Raw genomic sequence first — 22,500 nt, forward strand, 5'->3', positions numbered from 1 at the left:
TAAAGCACTATATAAATAAAGGTGATTGATTGATTGATTGACAGACAGACAGAAAGACAGACAGATAGACAGATAGATAGATAGACAGACAGACAGACATATGATAGACGGACAGACAGACAGACAGATAGATAGATAGATAGATAGATAGATAGAAAGACAGACAGACAGACAGACAGATAGATAGATAGATAGATAGATAGATAGATAGATAGATAGATAGATAGATAGATAGATAGATAGATAGATAGATAGATAGATAGATAGATAGATAGATATGCTTCTGTTAAGGCTGTATGTGTGTATTTTGAATCGAAAGTAATTCCAAATCTATTAAGTAGAGGTGAAATTAGCGACATCTTGTGTGACAAAGTCATCATTGCAGTTCTTTGTTAAACACCAAAGCTGGTCTTTTGTCAAACAAGGAAAATACCTTTGATTATTAATAATACAAAATAATGTATCATGGTTGTATCTGAGAATATACATGTATAACAATGATAAAATCAGATTTTTTAAATGAGCCAATAAACTTTTTTATTATTATATGTATATATAATTATAAATAAAATAATCAATATGTTAAATACAAATTTCTAATTTGTAAACATAAATATTATTAAAAAAAATCTACAATAATATCCACAAGGCTTAAAATATTCTATAACCTTTGTACTCTATATCCAAGATTATCTAAGTTAAATGATATATACAATATACATTTTAAAATATTACACTTATAAATAAAATATCAATTGAATTTTCGAGAATTGCATCAATCTCCACCTCTGAGAGTCATAAACCCCGAATAAATTAGTTGAAGAGCTACAACAATGTCATTTAAATTCTAACAGTCGTTATAACACACTAAATAAATCACCTTACTGCCATTCATACACATCTGTTAACCCCAAAATACACCTGATAATGCACTTAATATGACAAATATGGCTGTTAAAAGTTCATTTTGCAGAAAATATAATAAAAATCTATTATTTAAGATTATTCTGTATTTTATATTCGTTTATTTACATTAAAAGTATATACAGCTGTTAGTATACCTAACAAGTATTCCGAATTTTTTTTGTAACCATTCGCCATCTAAATAGCCTACTTGTAGTTCCCATTAGCTGTTGTTTCACTGAATATCATGATTCTCCACGCAGTGCAGTACCGCCTCCGTTCGGCTCGCGGCGCTGTCGCGCTTGGGTTCTCACTCGGTGACGTCACGGTGATGTAGCGTGCGTCGCAGTACGTGCGGGGCGGAAGCGGGTGGGATGATGGCGGCGGTGCAGCAGGGCTCCAGCAAATGGCTCTTCACCCGAGAACAGCTCGAAAACACGCCGTCCCGCCGCTGCGGAGTCGAGTTCGACCGCGAGCTCTCATATCGACAGCAAGCCGCCAACCTTATTCAGGATATGGGACAGCGATTAAACGTGTATCCTTCACAAACACAGCGGGGTTTGGAGAGAGCTAGCCGCTAGCACGTTAGCACGCTGCCGCTTTTGATCAAGCGAAAAATGTGGCGGATCAAATGCGATGTTTCAATGCGTCAGAATTCGCACAAACACACGCCTTTTTCATAATCGGGGTGTTAAGTGCGTTATAAAGTGTTATCTGTGGTATAAAATAAGTAAATGTGTAAAATAGAAGTGTGCGAATGACAGGAGTGCGACTCGGTGCCTTAATGCTTGAAACAAACAGCATTTCGGCATTAAATCACCCTGTTATGTTTGGTTTCCCCTAATTTAAATATAATAATAGTAGTTTTGTGTGTCTTTTAAGCTTTTAAGAGGGATTTAGACGTGACTGGTGTAGTATAATGGCTTAACACAAGATGTGTCCGTATGAAATGTTGTTATTTTCTATAAATATGTAGTTTTACGATTCATTTTTCCCTTTTAATGTAGTTTATTGTTCAGTGCCAAAACCTGTATAAGTGTAATTTGTGACTATGGGCTGATCTGGTGTGATATTTTCGAAAGTTATGATTTATAAGTATTATAGTTTTTGTTTATTTATTTCTACATATAAAATAGGTTCCTTTGCAGTGTTTTCTTCCTTAATCAAACTCTGCAGATCCCAGCTTACGATTAACACAGCAATCGTCTATATGCACCGGTTTTACATGCTTAATTCCTTTACCAAATTCCATAGAAATGTGAGTATGCATTTTTATTTATTTATTGGTTATGAATTGATTGTACCAAATGTTCATATTTGTATTTTTGTTAATGCTCAAGATCTCTCAGGATTTCACTCAGTCTTATACGTAACCCCATTGTTTATTTATTATACTTTTTTTTGTGTGTGTGTGTTATTTTAAGAGGTGTAATAATTCTTTCCTGTCTTGGATCAGATCATTTCTCCCACCACACTCTTTCTGGCCGCTAAGGTGGAGGAACAGCCAAGGAAACTTGAACACGTTATTAAAGTAGCACATGCTTGCCTGAACCCTCAGGACCCTCCACTGGACACCAAGAGCAATGTGAGTGTGGGGGTTTGTGGGTGATGTAGTTTCTCTCTCTGCTAGTTGCTTTGACAGTTACATCACACGGACTGGGAATCAATGTGTACAGACACAGATGTTTTTCCCCATAGATTTGATGTTTTCCTAAATTTGCATAATGAAAACATTAAGTGAGATTTGCAGTGGCTTCGATTTGCGTAACTTGTCATTTCTCAGTCAAACTGAATATTTGGAATGAAGTATTGTTGGACTGGACTTATTTTATTGTTTTGCATTAATTTTTCAATTTCAGATGGCCTGAAAAAATTGTTTTCCTCCCAAAGAAATCTGTTAACACTGATAGATGTTAAAAACAACCAGATGTTTTTTTTTTTTTTTTAAGAATGAAGTAAGATGGGTTTATTTTGGTTGTAGGAAAAAAAACTATTTATTTTTAATTTCTCAAAATAAAATATACAATATATTTACATGCATGTATGTGGAGATGTGCCCTTTTTTTGTGAAGAGTTATACGGTATACGTTTAGGAGCATTTATAATGAAAGTGGGGCCCATTTTTATTTCATGTTTTTGGCTTTTATTGTATTTATGAATAATTTGCTAACATTGACAGCTTGAAAAATATATTTTCTCCCTCTTTTTCTGAAGTTATGCGCAATAAGGTTAGTAGCATTTATAATGAAAGTGAATTTCGTTGTTAAGAAATAAACGTTTATGTATAATATTATTATTATGATTGTTTAAAGAAATTAATGCTAACATAATACCACAATGTTTAATAGTTTAAAATGATTTATAAAAATACTTGAATTAATTTTTTTTAAATTGTATTTGTTATTAATTTTATATCATTGACAGTTTGAAAATCTAATTATTTTTTTCTGAAGCTATACACTAAGGTTAGTAAAATTCATAATGAAAGTGGGGCTCATTTTTATTTAGTTTTATTAACAAGCTTACAACTGTTGTTTTAACTGAAAATAAAGATGCTACCCACAAGGCTCAATATGATTCTAATAAGTGAGTTATGTAAATGGATTGGTGATCTTCAGACCTCACTAATGAGCCGATGTGATTGTTAAACCGCAGGTGTACCTCCAGCAGGCTCAAGAGCTGGTGCTGTTGGAGACCATAGTGTTGCAGACTCTCGGTAAGGGCCGACTCCATTACCAGCGTCTGGAAACACATCTGTGCTTAATCAAAGTCCATGAGTCCTGTCTAACCGCTGGTTCTGTTTCAGGCTTTGAGATAACAATAGATCATCCACACACAGATGTGGTGAGATGTTCCCAGCTAGTGCGAGGTAGATGCTTCCTCCTTTTGCCTTTGGAATTTCTCCATCTCTCTTTCAATCTCTCGTCTACTGTTTAAGTCAGCATATCAGAATGATTTCTGAAGGATCATGTGACACTGAAGACGGAAGTAATGACGCTGAAAATTTAGCTTTGGAATAAATTACATTTTAAAATATACTGAAGTAGAAAAGCTATTTAAATTGTAGTAATACTTTCAACTATTTAATGTTTAAATGCAGCCTTGGAGAGCACAAGATCCTTTCTTGTCAAAGCATAAAGAATCTTACTGACTTTGAACTTTTAAATGGTAATGTAAACTATAATGTAAATATTTGTATATTTCTTTATTAATATTTTACTTCACATTTTTTGTGGTGCATACTTTGAATTTTGACTTTAGAAAGGTAAAACTTGGTTGCAAACAGAAAACAGAAGTCTATGTAAATGTTACTTTATTGTCTAATCTGACATCGTCTCTCTCTCTCTCTCTCGTTGTTTGTCCCCTCAGCGAGCAAGGACTTGGCCCAGACCTCCTATTTCATGGCTACCAACAGGTTGTTACCCTGAGCCCTATTTGTTGCACTGCCATGGCACCCTATGACTTCCTATTAGGCAGGGTTCTCCTTCCTGTGTCCAACACCCTCTCGCGCCTGGGCGGGCTGTTTGCTGGCCGGCCCGGTGCAGTGCGGTGTAATGTACGGAGGGCTTGCTGTTGGCACAGAGGGTTGAATACACAGCCTGGAGTGTAGAGGTGCTAATAGAGATATCTTGATTGAGAGTGCATAGGTCAATAACTCAATTGGTAGCCTGAATATCAGCTCAGAGTTCACAGGTGTTAACTTAGAGACTGTCACGGTAAGTACCAGAGAGTGCTTTCTTTTTCAAGTTACTTTGTCTAAAGAAAAAAAATAAATTTAAAGAAAGTTTAAGTATTCATTATTTAGAATGGTAGTATTTTTTTTTTATGGTAGTTTTTTTCTGTCATACCCTTGGCATAACAAATTTGTAGAATTTTGCTTTAAAGAGGTTTGTTGATCTAGAAAATAGAATCCTTTAAGCACCATTTAATATTTACTCAATTAAAAAAATGTTTTCATGTATTGTGATTAATTCCTATGTATTTAATCCAGGGACAAGCCCCTAATGCACTCTAGGTACACTATTATTATTTCTGCTCCATTTTTGGGACCAAACCTTTGTTTTGGCAATTTACATTTTTAATCAATCAGGTGGCCTCTCATCAGCCGACCTAATAAAACAACTCAGTTCTGATTGATTGCACTGAAGTTTTAACCTCAGAAATCAGTTCAAGCCAGTAAGGCTGCTTTTGAGCCAGTTTGGTCATTAACACAGCAGGAAGATGAGTTGCTGTTAATGCCCACTTGCTGAGAGAGTGTTTTCGATTGAAAAAGGGCTAGGGATTCAGAAACCCAGCACTGGTGTTGGTTATGCTGATGCCACACTTTAAATGTTAATAGTTATTTTGAATTTTATTGACTGGATCGGTTTCATAAATCGCATACTGTTTTGTTTTACAGCTGACCAGACAAAGAACATTCTAGCAAAAACACCTGACTGGACTATGATCTTCTTTGACATGATATAATCATGATAATTACAATTAATTAAGAAAGGAAATTAATTTAGGATTTTAGGAAAGCATCTCCATCTTGTCCTCCATTTGTAAACGAGTGTTTTCTCGGTTTTCTGTCGTTTCTCTTGCAGTTTGCACCTGACCACCTTCTGCCTGCAGCACAAACCCACAGTGGTGGCGTGTGTCTGTATTCATCTGGCCTGCAAGTGGTCCAATTGGGAGATTCCTGTCTCTTCAGATGGGAAACACTGGTGGGAATATGTCGACCGGTCCGTGACTTTGCAGCTGCTTGATGGTCAGTCAAACATTACTTTTATTTATTTTTTTAGGGTTACTCAAAAACGTAAAAATCTTTTACGTTAAAATCAGTTGTGGATAAAAATCTATTAAAATTCTATTCCATTAACATTGTTTATTATTAAAGGAAAAATGCTTTTAAGTTTAGTTTATTTGCAATTACTAATTTTGTTTTATTTGATAATTAAAATGATCTTTCGCGATTGATTGCATTTCAAATTCTAAATAATTCCAGTGCTTCGAATAAGTTTTTGTATATTCTGTTTTCGTAGACTTGACTCATGAGATTCTCCAGATCCTGGAAAAAACTCCAAGCAGATTAAAAAGAATCCGAAACTGGCGGGTATGTAAAAAATTAGTTTGTATGGAAAAAATACACTAAACCAAATTTAAAGAGGCATTATAGATTTTTGTGATAAACATTTTTATTGCAAGTAGTCAAGTCATAAACAAATTTTTGAGATTATTTATTTTTGTTCTCATTTCAGGCCAGTCAAGCTGCCAAGAAACCAAAACTCGACAACCAATCTTTAGACGGTTCCTTCCAGACATCCCTGAGCCAGGACACTTCATTAATGGCTAGCATGTGTGACATCAGTGGGGGGATGTATTCTGAACCATCCACCTCGTTCCCATTGGATGGGGCATCATTGTCACTCAACGGCCTGTCGAACCTGCAGAGTTCTTCTTTCAGCTTTCCTACACCAATTTCCCAGAGCGCAGATGCATTTCTTGCACTCCAGGGGGTGCAGGTGAGCAAACACGGACACGCCCCAGCACCTCTTCCCCCTCAGAAACTCACTCTAGAGAAATACCGTGAAAAACATGCGGCCGAATTGGAGCAAAGACGCAGACACGAAGAGGAGGACGGCGACCAGCATCGAAAACACGGACATTTCTCGTCCGAACCATCTACGTCAATCAGGGTGAAGTATTCCCAACAGCAGGTATCGGAGCGATCTTTGAAGAGTGGGTCGCTCAAACGACGCCACCCTTCCTCGTCTGAGAATGGTTCTGCTAGTCAAGAAGAGCTGAAAATGAAAATCAAGGTTTCATCCGAAAGTAGCGGCCACAGTAAGAGCCGTCACAGTCCACGCTCGAGCCGTGAGAAGCATCGCGAACATTCATCGCACAAAGCAGGGAGACACGATTCGTCACACTCACACGGTAGCCACCACCACCACCACCATCACCACCATTCATCCAAATCTCACCGATCTTCCAAAAGCCACTCCTCTTCCTCCTCCTCTTCCACTGTATCTGTCAATCAAACAATAGGCCACGCCCAGTTGAAGATTGACAAGAGGCTGGGGGAGGGGCAGAGTTCTGAGCCCAACGCTGCTTTAATAAATAACGGTCCACACATGGATTATGAAGACACTTTCAATATTCTTGATTCCCTATTAAATGCACACAACTTCTAAACTAGTGGAAAAAAACTGACGTTTTTATGTAAAACCTCACACAAAAAAAAACGTACGATTTTTGTTCTCTAGCTGATTTTATGCAAGAATCACTCGTCCGTTAGATTTGTCTCTCGTTTTGATTAAATCATGTTTTATCACTGAATTTAAAGAAAAAACTACAAAGTGAAGGTTGTAATAACATTTTAGTGTAAATGTAAAAACAACAATGGCATATTTACGAATTTATAACCTCGTATAGAGTCGTAGAGCTTGCTGAAGAGAGATTGCAAAATGCCTCTGGCAATTTTAACCTGTTTTAGTTGGAAAAACGCAATGTGATAAAGTGAATATTTGTATGTTCGTTCTTCATGCTTGATTCACAATGTTTTTTGTTTTTCATTAATCAAAAGGATGAAAATGGAAACGTGTGACTGTTTACAAAAGGAAGGTGCAGATATCTGTTCACTGTTATTTGTATCGATATACATTATCTTTAATTATTTCACGAATGCTCAGGTTTAGAGGTTCCTAAAGGCAAAAAAAAACAAAAACATTAGCTGCAGTGTAACTTCTTAAGTTTCGCTAAAATGCCTGTACACAGATTCCATTATATCACTTTCCATATATTGTAAATCTTAATGTACTGTAAAATTATCTATTTTATGTTGTTACCTTCTGTTAGAAAGTTGAACTAAAGACATAGTCGTGCCCAGGGTCCTTTGCGTAGTAACTTCTTGACTTAAGATTTTGCCGACGTTATACTTGTAATTCGTTCTTTTTTTCCCTCTTTTTGTCCCTTTACAGTAGTGGAAAGCAAAATGTCTTTTTTTTGCCGAGACAGTGGGTATTTTTTCTGTTTTGCTTCGTGTGCCGAGTGTGAACGGTCAAGATCGCATCCCAGAATTCTCAGCTGATCTGTTCATCGTGGTGTACGTCGAGCCTTAAAACTGTATGATAGAGATTTTAGCAGGCTGTGTGTTATCTGTCCCATTTCCTATGATCTCAGTATTTAAGATTTGATTTCTTCTCTCTCTCTCTCTCTCTGGCTGCTGATTCTGATTGGTTAATAAGTGGGCTGCCATTCAAAGGAACCAGCAGTCAACTTCCTAATCTCTGTCCGGTGCTCTTAAAAACAACTTTAAGAGCGTTTTGAAGGGTTTGAATGGGGATAACGCACTCTAGATGTGGCCTAGACTCCTGTTGTGCTGTTATAACCTCCTTTCACCAGATACCAAAGGTTTGTGCCTCAGTGTTTGCCCACCGTTGGAACTGTATGAAACTTTTAGGTTAACGTCTCTATTTTGTGTTATTTGGAATGCCACAGTTCTTTATTATAGTATTAGATCGGAGTCTGTATGAATGATGTTTTGGATTGTGTAATAAAAATCCAAGAGAATTGCTTATCAAAATCCTGTGTTTTTTTTTTAGGTGCCTAGCTATTGTATTTTTTAGCATTCTTCCGCTATTGAATCTATGGCAGCCCATAGAACTGCTTACTGGAAAATTATGAAATTTGTTACACAAATAGAGGACAGTTTCATCATTAACCACAGCTCCAACTCAAACTTTTGAGCCATGTGATCTAGAAAGAAAATATTTTTTCCTCCGATTCCTAAGCTCAGAGTTGAATGGACACTAAAATGCTACAGGTTAAGATTTTCTTCGCAATTTTTCACAGAAAACATACTTTTTAGAACTTGTCCTAGACAGTTTGTCTGATTTCCACCAGACGAAGTTATGGAATTCAAGTTTAGTAAAACTTCACAAAAAAAAAAAATGTCTAACAGATTTGATTGAAAGCATGCAAATATGAACATGAGGCTTTATCTTCACAATGCTTTAGCAAATTCTGACCAAACTTGGTATGCGTTGCGTTATAATAACTATGACCTGAAGCTACTTGCACGGCTTATGCACAGCACCACCTTGTGGTCAGGCAATATGATTTTTATTTTATTTTACTTATAACTTCTGAATGGTTTGGCCAAAAATCACAACACTGGTCTCTTTAGATTCGGTGCAGCATGCAGTGTTGAACCTTACCTAATTTCCCCATGTCAGTAATGTTGAATTTTGTTGTAAAATGCTATATTTTACAAACGCAGTGGCATATTGCTACGAAACTTGATGTGTTTTTGGCACCATGTCGTTATTGTACTCAAAAAGTTTCGTGGGCAGTGCCACCTTAAGGTCAAAGGTTATCATTAAATTTCCAAAAATGCTAATAAGGTTTGATTAAATTAGCCTATTGTAATGAAACTGAAAAAAAAAGGATGGATTTGATGTTGATGGAAAATGTTTTTGTATAGCACCGGAACAAAGCTGAGGCATGATGCCAGATTACGTCTGAGGCTGGATCCCTGCAAAGTAGGGGTGCTCCGATCACGATCGGCCGATCATTAATGCGCATCTCGTCAGTAAAGCCGGTTCTCTAATCAGCGGTTAATTCCATCAGGTGCGTGATTTCACATAGAGCAGCTGTTACTACACAGAGCCGTTGTTAACTGAGAAGATGCGCCAATAAACGCTGAAAATGAAGTGGATTTGCGCATCTTCTCTATTAACAACGGCTCTGTGTAGTAACAACTGCTCTATGTGAAATCACGCACCTGATGGAACCCCTACTGCAAAGCTTTGATATACTGACACCATAGACAGTAAAAGAAATGGACACAGCGACCCCATTGGAACTCAATTGAAACAAGTGAAGCCCATTTTGAGCGTTTTTTAGCACTTCCGTTTCTGACGCGCAGACTCAAATTAAGCTTAACGACGTCAGCAACCTGTCTGACAGATGTAAATCTTCTAGTAGCTGTGCGTGCAAACTACCATCGTTAATCTTGCAGAGACGGCGAGCTTGAGCGGGGAGTTGTTTGGTGTGAGTGAGCAGGAGTAAGTATTCGGATTAATTATTTTGTATAGTATTTTAAAATGTAACGCCAGTACGCCATATTAAGTTAATTGCCTGCGAGCTTCTCCTCCTGTCTGTATGGTAATGCGACAGAGAGCCGAGTGGTTATGACGCAATCGTTAGCCTATTTTTTACTAAAACTGTTTCTACGGGGCCATAATGTAACATAGAAGGTAATGGAGCCCTTTATACATTGTCGTGTATCTTTAGAAATAAATAATGGACAAACGGAGTCTTTAAACGCCTCAGATGTAAAGTAATCGCTGTAAAAGTGACGCCAAAATGAATGGGATGCTAACGCAAGTGAAGTTCTGCTACAAGATGGCGGCACGCAGCCGACTTCAACTTCCGGTCGACTTCCTTGCCGCCTGACTGACACCAAACTTTGTTTTTGCCATTGTCACCTCGCATTGACCATACCACATCAATTTAGTTACAGTGCCACCTATTGGTCAAAAGTGACAAGTCATTAAATCATATTACTAGTGGTTGTGTTTGATTTTTCATTTTGTCTAATATAACCTTAAAGTGGCTTCAGTTACTACAGTTGGTCTAATGCTTGCAGCCTTGCTTGCTTCTGAAGTGCTTGACCTCTTAATTGCTTGCAGCTATATTATTACTATTTTAATGGATGGAAAAAAAAATTTCTTTTTAAAAACTACTTAAGTTTTTCCATCTTTATGATACATAAATTAAATGGTTTAATGACAATTTTTTTTTGAAAAAAAAACAAAAAAAACTGGTTGCGTAAAAAATGTTGCTCATTCAAAAAACTGCAGGTTTTGTTCGTCTACGCAAGCCTTATGCTTAGTTGCTTACACTTGCACAGCTCCCTATGAACAACATTTTGAAGATCAGCATATCTGCTGAAAAACTGCAGTCCCAGTAAAACAGCACGGGTAAATCATGATGTCATATCCTGCCAGCTTTCCTTGTCCCAAACCACAAATGGGGCTCAAAACTGACACGTTTAAACTGCAATATAAGCATGCAAGCTTTTGCTGAGGTTAACGATTAGTACATCAATTGCTTTTTTTGAATACTACACATTTTGGAAATGTTGAAGGTCATTTTTTCATACATCGAGAAAACATGCATACTACACAAATAGGATTCTATTCCATATTCCATTTTGAAATCATTCATTGTGAATTTAGTAGCAGAACCAGTACAGTTCCTCTCTTCACCAACAGATGGTGGTCTTGAGTCACATGTTTCCAGCATCCTGCGATTCAGATAAATGTGGTCTGATCAAACCAGCACAGACATCAAAAATCCATCTTGTTCCCATGAGACGCAGATCTGTTTTATGAAGAATGTCAGTGTTTTTTTTTTTACGTAGAGTCGTTTGAACATGGCGGGCTGGTCTTTGGTAATAAACCAGGTGTTTTGACACACCATCTTCTGTTAGCATCTGCTTCTAACCTCAAAATGTAATTTTCTTAATATTACACACTCATAACTCACTCCTCCTGAAGGGCAAGTGCTGCCTGTATGCTTATTAGCTTAACTGAGAAAAGTTTGGCTTCTAAAGAGGTCAGTTGTACTTGGAGAATGCTAACCGTTGGCTGCTAGGATTTGACTGAATTTTGAAAAAAATAACATAACACGTTATTAGCTAATCTTCCCCACCAACACAGTTAATTATATTAGCACAAAAACAAAAAAAAAAACATTCAGACTATCTAGTTTTCTTTATGATAACACTGATTGGTGATTTGTGAACAATAAGGCAAGGAACATTTATTATTGATAAATCAAAGGCTTGTGGGTTTTAAAATCTGCCGAAAAGATAATTGTTAATATGAAAACTTTTAAGAAAACATTAAGACTCTAGTTTTCCTTACGATGATGAATTCAACACTAGACCAAACTGTTACTTTTAAATCAAAGTATTGTGGCTTTTAAATACATTTATGAACATTTATGTGAATTGTGCACAAGACTAGGAGCCTTTATTATAAAAATATCATTAGTAAGTGTTCACACCAAGAGAGAGAACTACTTATTGTTATTGCTATTTATTGTTTAACTATAATGATAACTATATTAGTGTCCACACCGACAGATGATAACGCTTTGTGCTAGTTGCAGTTGTTGTCTGCTACTTTAAGTATGCTCAGGCTGGTTAAAGTCCGTGGATACTGGTTTTTTTAATCGTTCATTAGCTGGAAAAAGTCTATCTAAAAGTTATTCCAATAATATCGTTCTACTCTGTCGTTATCATTATAGTGATGTGCACTTCCTTATTCTCATAGTACCATTATTAAAGCTATATAGTTTAAATTAAGGTTATCGCCCTTTATGTGAATGATCCTTTATTCTGTGTGTATTAGCTACATGCTAATGCTAACACGCCACCTAAAATGTTGACAGAACAACTAACTTAGAACTAAGTCAGTCAGTTACACCCCCCCCCCATAAAAACAGCGAAAAGATCAACAAATCATCTTTTGCTTAAACTTTCCTGCAATCAAACACTAGAAAGAAATGTTCCTCCTACTGCTACCACCTGCTACTGATTATCAAGTAACAAGTAGTTTAGTCGTTTCTCATAAAGAGTTTTTGGTTGTTGATGTGTAAAAAACAAGACAAAGTGCTGTAATATCCTTCTTCTAACTTCCTGTTCGTAATCATTTCAAATGTCGAAAAAAAGGAAACTGCACTTGTAGCCATTTGATTGGCTCTTTTAGTCAACTGGCAAATTATAGGCCCATTTCAAATCTTCCATTTATGTCTAAAACTTTTGAAAAAGTCGTGTCTGCTCAATTGTGCTCCTTCCTGCAAAAAAATAAAAAAGATCTTTATGAATATTTTCAGTCATGTTTCAGGCCCCACCATAGCACAGAAACTGCACTTGTTAAAATTACAAATGACTTGCTTCTTGCGTCAGATCAATGATGCATCTCATTGCTAGTTTTACTTGATCTTAGTGTTACGTTCGACACCATAGATCATGACATACTCATGGATCGATTACAAACCTATACAGGTATTTAAGGAGAGGCTTTAAGATGTTTTTTCCCTACCTGTCTGATCGCTAACATTTTGTTTATTTAAATGGAGAGTCATCTCATTTATCACCAGTAAAATATGGAGTGCCACAAGGATCTGTCCTAGGTCCTCTGCTATTTTCAATATACATGTTGCCGCCCCTTGGTAATATTATTAGAAAATACAGGATTATTTTCCACTCTTATGATGATGATACTCGCCTATATATCTCAGCGAGACCAGATGAAACTTCTAAATTATCTAAGCAAACAGAGTGTGTTAAATTTTTTTAATATTGAATGACCAATAATTTTCTCCAATGAAATTCGGATAAGACCGAGATGTTACTGATTGGACCAAAAAAGTCAGAAATCAGGGTGTTACAGTAAGAAATCTGGGTGTTATATTAGACCGCAACTTGTCTTTTGAAAACCATATTTCCCATGTTACAAAAACAGCATTCTTACATCTTAGAAACATTGCCAAGCTACAAAATATGTTACCTGTTCCTGATGCAGAAAATCTAGTTCATGCATTCATGACCTCTAGACTGGACTATTGTAATGCACTTCTAGGTGGTTTTCCTGCATCTTCAAGAAACAAGCTACAGGTAGTCAAAAATGAAGCAGCTAGAGTCCTTACCAGGTCAAGAAAATATGATCATATTACCCCAATTTTACAGTCCCTTCACTGGTTACCTATTAAGTTCCTTATCAGTTACAAATTATTATTCACCTTTAAGGCCCTCAATGGTTTAGCTCCTTAAATCTAGATTAAAAACACATCACTTTTACCCAGTATTCAAATAATGCAATAACACAAATAAACTTGAATTGAACTTGAATTAAGAAGGTAAGAAAAGTTCATTTGAATTTCATGTAATCTCAAATCCTTTCCTTTTCTCATTTCCTTCCGTCCTGGCCTTTTCCCTCTCACCTTTCCTCCCTTTCTTGTGGATGAACTGAGATTGGGATATTTCAGTACTATATTGAGCTGTCAAGGTGCCTTGAATGAGACGGGAATGATGTATGTGTGTGGTAGTGCTGGACAACTTACTCAGCTCTGATTATGTTCATAAAACCCTCTGCAGCTAGATTTTGACTGACAGCTCCATTGAAATCGGTTTCTTGTGTTCTTCCTAATGGAAGGCAGGGTAGAAAATTGAACGTCTTTCTCTTCTTCTGTCATACCGAGGCCGTGTTTTCGCGGTTCCTGACCTTAAGTACTCTTAAATTGCGTTACATGGCAATTTAAAACCATTTATGTCAATTCCGAGGTCTAAAAACTAGTTTTGATATGTAACAAGACAAGTACAGCGGCATTTCAGACTGCAGAAGGAAACAAATTATTACTCCGTCTTTGGAAATAAAACGTAAATACGTCACTGTTCCGTCTCCGCCAGAGAAGAATGATAAATTTCGCACATTGCATCACGTGACAGAACGGCTTGTCGAGGAACGCGTTGTTGTTCATCATTTGAGCCGTTTCTCTAAAATAAGAATCTATATTGAGTTTCGACGCAGTTGGATCCACGGCCGTCGGTTTTCTCATCTGTCTTTCTTGGAAACCTTTTCGTGTAGCTTTCCTCTTGAGAGTTGAAGTTTTCAAGCTGAGTTTTGTTTAGGAATGAGGTTTGGGATAATCTTCACAATCTTGGTGGTTTTCTTGCCCCGGCGATGCGGAAAAGGGCGAGTTGGAGGGTAGAAATCAGATTTGTGTGAAAACGCAGCCTCTCCGTGGACGCTGATTTAATCAAAGCATTGCTCTGGGACCTGCTGAGCTCATATTTAACCAGTATATTAGAGCCAATATGCTGATCTGAGCTCAGTTTTCTCTGTTTGTCCCTGCTGACAGGTTGAAAACTATTCCGGATCTGCACTCCCACTCAATAATTTTTTTTCGGTTCTCTGATAGGATTTACCATGGTAACAGTAGTTTCTGCCAAAATATCAAAATTATTGAAGCTACTGACACTGTTACCTCAAACACAAGTCTCATTACTGCAACAGTTAAACAGATAAATACAAGCAAAAGAATAATTTATTAAAAAATATATTTATACATCAAGTTTTATTGGCATACATTTTTATTTATTTAAAATAATACAAATACATTTTTTTCTTTATATAAATATTTACTGCTTTAAATGTTACTAATTAAAAATGATGCATCCATACATAAACATCCATGCAAAAACAGCATTTAAATCGTAAAATATCTATAAATCATTGCAAAAACAAATCAAATAAAATTAGAAATGACTTTTAGAGGGAAAAAAATTATTAAAAATCAATTATCATGTTTTTTTTTTTTTGTTTGTTTGTTTTTTAAATTTGTACCTTTACATAAGGTGTTACTTAAAACATTTATACACCATTGTGGTAATTTTTATGCTGATGCTACAGTATTTAATAAAAAAAAATGATAAAATTCATATATTTTACAGCTTTAAATGCATGTTAAAAAAAGTTTTGCATTTAAAGGATTTAAAAGCAATTCAATTGCAAAATACATAAGTGTAACTCCAAAGAAATAATTTTAGAGTATTTTAAAACAAAAACATTATATATATACACACCCACATACATACAAAACTTTTTTAAAGGAAAAAATTCAGGAAAACAAAGGAAAAATTGGGGGTGGTGTTGGCGCAGTGGATAAGACACATGCCTTTGGTGTGAGAGACCCAGGTTCAAATCCACTGTGAGGCAACAATGTGTCCCTGAGCAAGACACTTAACCCCTAGTTGCTCCAGAGGCGTGCGAACTCTGACATATATAGCAATTGTAATTAAAAAAATGCGTCATCTAAATGTTAAAACATCATTCACCGTCTAATTTTATTCCTTTGATTTTTTGGGTGAAATATGACCAGTACAAAGTGACGTGACATTCAGCGAAGTATGGTGACCCATACTCAGAATTTGTGCTCTGCATTTAACCCATCCGAAGTACGTACGTATGCACACGCACGCACAATTCCGGCCAGCCCCAGACACGAACTCACAACATTTCGATTGCAAGTCCGATTCTCTAACCATTACACCACGACTTCCCACAAAATGTTGCTGTACAAAGTTCACCCATGCAGACACATATACAAATTAAATTAAATTACTTACACATGGCCAGCTGGGCAAATCAGGTACAGATTCACACACAAATGCAGCTTGTGTTCATAACACATGAAGTGATTCAAAAACAATCAATCACAATGACTCTTAACACATCAGTTCCCAACTTGTTAGTCTGGAGCCGGCGGTTGAGTGATATACTGGCGGTTCCCCAGACCTGCGCTGTCGTTCAGACACAGATTGGTAGTAATGGCTTGTAGATTGTGTGTGGTGGGCCAGGTAATGATTTCTATTAGCTGTGTTTGTTAAGCAGATCGCGGGAGAAGGGAAACGTGTCGGGGGAGTGCAAGGACAGGGGATGAATTTCATCACATAAAACTTCTTAGTTTATATCTCAGAGTTTTTCCTCTGAATTCTGAGTTTACATCTCGCAATTCTGCGGTTTTGGTTTCCAATATAGAATATAGAAGAAATTCTGCCTTTTTTCCATCACAATTATGAACATGCTGTTTATTTAAATTAATTCTGATCAGATTTCAGATCCAAATTATGTCAATTTCTGCAGGATGACATCATTAAAGAACTTGCTTCTGTATTTAAAGAGATTTTACAAAAGATTAACATAATGAAAATTGACATAACTGATTTAATAACAATCACAACGTCAAACCAAAGGTGGGAAATTAACTAATTTACACTTGTATAAATTTATTTGTGATGAAAGAACACTATCATAATGTCTGTTTTTAATTCAGTGTAATATTTAGTCAAATATTGGCTATTTATACAACATAACTTTTTAAGTTGTAAATAAGAATTACTGGAGCATGATTTACAAGAAAATACTTTCTTTGTAATCAGTTGTGAAACTTAACATGCAATTTCCGAGTAAAAGTATAGTATATGTTATGAAGATGCACTTTATTGATTATTTCTCAATATGATACATATGTAAATGTTTTAGATGTTTGCACTGACCGTGGTGTGCAGAGTTTTGGTCAAATCAGGTCATGGATTCTCCTATATATATATAAAAAAAAACTAAATTGTGGTGAAACATCCAAATATTTTTAATTGACTTGCTGTTTCATCCATAATTCAGAGGCTTTGAACTAATTATGGCTAAGAGACTGACCCATTTAGTTCATCTAGTGCTCTGCGGTGAGACACATCCCTCCCTTTGCGACGACTCGGGGGGGTTTGAACCCCAAAACAGCTGCGATGACTTTCAAACTAATTCTGAGTGTGGAAAAAAACTCAAGCAAACACTTTTAGGAGAGAAGGAGGTACATGTGTGATGTGCTCAACCACAGAACATCAAGAACTCAATAAGCTGGAAAACTGAACTTTTCCACTAGGGTTGAGGCACATCTGGTACTTGGATAGTGCACCCAAAAATGGAAACTCTGTCATTTACTTCCCATCGTGTTGTTCCAAACCTGTAGGAGTTTTCTTTTTCTTTTGTTAAACACAAATGAATATATTTTGAAGAATGTTGGTAACCAAACAGTTGGATGTAGCTGACTTCTGTATTCTTTTTTCCAACAATTGGCTACCGTTAGGTTTTTCTCTTAATAACAAATCAAATTAATGTTCAAATGAATGCCCCAAAACACAGAAGGATAAAAACATTGACAGAATCCACTCAACTTTAAATAGCTTGTGCGAAGCGTCAGACAACAAAACAACAGTGCGCACTTATAATAAACAACATTCTCGCTGGCTGGTGTGGGTGCTAATTTAGTTATCGTTCTTGGTGTGAGAGGGGTGGGATTTTTCAACTGATTCATCATCTGCCTGGTGAGAATCTCAGGTTCACCCAAATATAGTACATCTCTTTTAAACAAACAACAGAGTTTGAGGCCTCATTCATGTGTATAGCACAAAAAGTGCTGTAAAACTTTGGGTTAGAAGTTCGGTACACTAATTATAAGCATTATTATAGGTTTGCTGTCATCTGTTCAGAAGATAAATAAAGTGTACGCATCTGTAATAAAACATCCCTCACACGGATCCAGGGGGGTGAATAAAGGCCCCCGTAGCGAAACCAATACATTTTTGTAAGATAAATATCCAGCTTTCAAACGTAATATACAAGTCTTTTTCACTTCTGCTGACGGTTGGGAACCGGAAGACTTATGCGTTGTGCGCGGCTCTGAGAAATGTAGGAGCAAAGGAAACTAAGTTTCCTTACTTAAGCTTATTTCGAAATCCTCAGACGTTTTTCTTTACTAATCCTCGTTCTGTGCTTCTTAATCGTGACCAGCGTTTTGTTTGGTTCTCTCTCCGCGCTTGTCACTCACAAACTACAGCGTCCGCCTGCACGTCTTCCGGTTCCCCACAGTCAGCAGAAGTGAGAAAAAAAGTGTTTTTTACATTTGAAATCTGGATATTTATCTTACAAAAACGCGTGGATTCGCTACAGGGGGCCGTTTTATTACAGATGCGCGCACTTTATTTCACGTCTTCTGAACGGTTGACAACAAACACCTGCTTACCCCATTGAAAGGCTTGGAAGAGCAAGGACAATTTTCCGTATAACTTCAACAGGAATATTCTGAAAAAGTTAAATCACGTACACCTAGGATGTTTCAAGGGTGAGTAGAAGATGGACAAATTTTCATTCTCGAGTCAACGAACCCTTTAATAGTGATGCTCGACTTAAAACCACTGTCAGTCAATTCCTTTAAGCCATTATCCCTCCAACGCTGCAGTCTGCATTCAGCTGTCCATTTGGTAGTAAATAAGTGTTTATTATGGCAGTTTCGTAAATTAATAGAACATCTAATTCCTCTTTCACACTTGCAGACACCTTCTCAGAACTGTCATGGGGCTTCATTGCTGTCAAAAATGTTCTTTCCGCCCCTAATACAGTCTGTGGCAAGATGTAATTGAAGTGTGAATTTATAATCCACTGCGTAAGAGAAACAGCCGGAGCCTTATCCATTAAGCATCTGCAGGTAGCGGCCTTATTTTGGTCTAATCCCTGCTGATCGGACTGATTGTGTTTTTGGTCATTATCTAGGAAAAAACTGCGCGACACACATCTGAGTGTGCAAAATAAACACAGACCACCACCAGTGTTGTAAGGAAACGGCAGTCATCCTGTTGTAAATATAATCACATTAGCAAATGACACCCATTAGGCAATTTTTGAACACATTGCAATCTTTTTTTATTCCTTGGGGCGGCCGCTGGTGCCCGCAACACTGATGTTACACCAACCGTGTGCTGGATGTCATTAGAAACTCATTTAGGGAGAACTGGCCTCCAAATTTCCATGTTTGTGTGTGTGTGTGTGAGAGATAATGTGCTTAGCACAGCAAATTTCGCTTGTTTTTTGGTTAACTAATGAGGTCTCCTCTGCACGGGAGTTTAAGGAAGATTAATGGTTTACGCAGGGAACAAGGTATTGGAAGAACAAATCTTCTTTCCACTCACAAAAAAGCCTCGTCCCAAACACTAGAGGCTGCACACCTGCCGTTCCTGTCTTCCAAAAGCCCAGTGTCCATTCTTTTTAATGCTTTTTGTTCCTGGCCCTTCCCTCGATCGCTTGTTTTGCGTGTCGGGTTGGCGCCTGTAGGGACGCTCGACGCTCTCTGCAGTGATTACTGTAATTAATTGGATGGAGGAGAATATTCTCCTGTCGTGCTGTTCCTGGATCAGCTAATATAGCAGAATATAAATACCAATATATAACGATAATATTTATAGTTCAATGAGCAATATAGATTATATATATAGTTTTAACAATATATTTAAATGAATGATAAAACCATATTCTTTAAGTTATATAAATGAAATAAGCAAGCAATTTTTCTCTCTCTCTCTCTCTCACACACACTATATATATATATATATATATATATATATATATATATATATATATATATATATATATATATATATATATATATATATATATATAAAATTGAATATGATAAAAAATTCTTAACATATATTTAAAATATAAATGAATACATTTAGTTTTTGTATATAAATGTTTATAAAAATTAAAAAAATATGTATTTATATAAAATATGAAAAATAAAATGTAAACATCTCATATGATTTATTAGTGCTAAATTACATATCACATCTATATAAAAATCATGAATTTATTTTAAAATAAATCAATAAGATTTTTTAAACAATGTAAAATATTACTATTTAGTATGGAAGCATATGGGTAGCATTATTCAATTTGGGATGTAATATGCAAAATGACAATGCAATATTTAAAATGGCAATGCATTTCTGTATTTACATTTACATTTTCCAATACATTTGTGCAACGTTTGGTGCAAAATGAAAATGAAAATTAAATTACATAATTTTCATTTGCCATTTCCTACACCAGTTTTAATATGTAAAATGAATATTAATTTTAACGCTTTATAAGTTGCAAAATTAAAATGAAAATGTATTACAGAAATGATTAGATATGTCTAACATGTTAAAGCAAAAACTGTGGCAAAATGATCATTTAAATGCTATTTTTCTTAATTGCATTAACACTCACAGTCAAGACACTTACGATTGCATTTTCATTCGGTGTCCCGCAATGAATGTAGCAAAACTCAATGTGCACATTGAAAATGCATTCCGAGCCGATCACGTGTCCCCGCCCTCGCGCCACGTCAATCATTGTGTGAACAAGGCGGGGCTTACAGAAGGTCAGAGACTCAAGTCTCAAGAAGAGGATTCAATCAAGTGAGACAACATGGACAAGACAGTTGGTCCGTGTATGTTTTGATCATTTCGGTTTATGGCTTCAATATTTCATTCGGACTTGTGGGCGGAGCTGAAACGTTGCTTTCATCTGATTGGTCGAATCGGATCGGTTTTCATCTGACAGCCTTCAGCTGAAATGTCTGAAACTACACTCACTGTTAATTAGCATAATATTTGAATCAGATGTAGCTGGGCACATAATTCGTGCTGCTGAGACCTGCAAATTATTTCTAGGTTGTAGTATTGTATGAATATTGTCCCACTGATAAATACAGTGCAAATAGTTCTGTCCCTTTGGATAACAGTGAAGTGGAAATTAAAATCAATAATAGACTGAACAGTTCCATGTCTGTAACATTTACCACTCTCATCTTTTAAGTCATAAGGCACTAGGTATGTTTGTGTGTGTGTGTGTGAGAGACATTAATAAATAATTGTAAAAATGAATATAGTTACATTTCTAAATAAAAATAGTAAAATTAGCTCCATGCTGCTCAGTGCTCCTGTAGCCTACCCCAGAGCTCCCTCTCGCGGCTGTAGATGGTAATGTTTTCTCTTGGTCTTGAATAAATGTGACATATAGTCCAGTGCGACTTATATATGTTTTTTTCCTGGTCATGACGTATTTTTGGACTGATGCAACTTATACCGAAAAATACAGTTAACATTATTATTATTATTTATTATGAGAGTAATTGACACAGACTAGAACTTTAATGTTTCACCCAATTCAGCTCAGATCTTCAGACTCGTCAGACTCGTGTTGCTTGTATAACTGGCCAGACTTACCTTCCCAAAAAATCCTATTTAATTTTATTTCATAAATTTAACTATATTATTTCCACTTTACTGTTATCCAAAGGGACAGAACTATTTGCACTGTTTTTATCAGTGGGACAATATTCATACAATACTACAACCTAGAAATAATTTGCAGGTCTCAGCAGCACGAATTATGTGCCCAGCTACATCTGATTCAAATATTATGCTAATTAACAGTGAGTGTAGTTTCAGACATTTCAGCTGAAGGCTGTCAGATGAAAACCGATCCGATTCGACCAATCAGATGAAAGCAGCGTTTCAGCTCCGCCCATAAGTCCGAATGAAATATTGAAGCCATAAACCGAAATGATCAAAACATACACGGACCAACTGTCTTGTCCATGTTGTCTCACTTGATTGAATCCTCTTCTTGAGACTTGAGTCTCTGACCTTCTGTAAGCCCCGCCTTGTTCACACAATGATTGACGTGGCGCGAGGGCGGGGACACGTGATCGGCTCGGAATGCATTTTCAATGTGCACATTGAGTTTTGCTACATTCATTGCGGGACACCGAATGAAAATGCAATCGTAAGTGTCTTGACTGTGAGTGTTAATGCAATTAAGAAAAATAGCATTTAAATGATCATTTTGCCACAGTTTTTGCTTTAACATGTTAGACATATCTAATCATTTCTGTAATACATTTTCATTTTAATTTTGCAACTTATAAAGCGTTAAAATTAATATTCATTTTACATATTAAAACTGGTGTAGGAAATGGCAAATGAAAATTATGTAATTTAATTTTCATTTTCATTTTGCACCAAACGTTGCACAAATGTATTGGAAAATGTAAATGTAAATACAGAAATGCATTGCCATTTTAAATATTGCATTGTCATTTTGCATATTACATCCCAAATTGAATAATGCTACCCATATGCTTCCATAATTTAGAGGATTT

General features: G+C 36.3%; 1 protein-coding gene across 1 annotated transcript; it reads left to right on the forward strand.

Annotated features, from left to right (window-relative positions):
- Window positions 1–1,235: 1,235 nt before the first annotated feature.
- On the forward strand, window positions 1,236–8,470 carry LOC113064775 (cyclin-T2-like). The gene is made up of 9 exons (XM_026235690.1): window positions 1,236–1,438; window positions 2,080–2,161; window positions 2,360–2,488; window positions 3,559–3,619; window positions 3,710–3,772; window positions 4,273–4,318; window positions 5,490–5,653; window positions 5,928–5,998; window positions 6,144–8,470. The coding sequence occupies exons 1-9, from the start codon at window positions 1,278–1,280 to the stop codon at window positions 7,077–7,079; spliced, it is 1,713 nt and encodes a 570-aa protein (XP_026091475.1). The 5' UTR covers window positions 1,236–1,277; the 3' UTR covers window positions 7,080–8,470.
- The last annotated feature ends 14,030 nt before the right edge of the window (window positions 8,471–22,500 follow it).

The sequence above is a fragment of the Carassius auratus genome, chromosome 47 (assembly GCF_003368295.1).
Source record: "Carassius auratus strain Wakin chromosome 47, ASM336829v1, whole genome shotgun sequence".
Lineage (NCBI taxonomy): Eukaryota > Metazoa > Chordata > Actinopteri > Cypriniformes > Cyprinidae > Carassius > Carassius auratus.

Coding starts and splice junctions, on each gene's coding strand:
- LOC113064775 (XM_026235690.1), top strand. CDS start 1,278: ATGATGGCGGCGGTGCAGCAGGGCTCCAGCAAATGGCTCTTCACCCGA. Junction 1,439..2,079: donor ATGGGACAGCGATTAAACGT/GTATCCTTCACA, acceptor CAAACTCTGCAG/ATCCCAGCTTACGATTAACA. Junction 2,489..3,558: donor CACTGGACACCAAGAGCAAT/GTGAGTGTGGGG, acceptor GTTAAACCGCAG/GTGTACCTCCAGCAGGCTCA.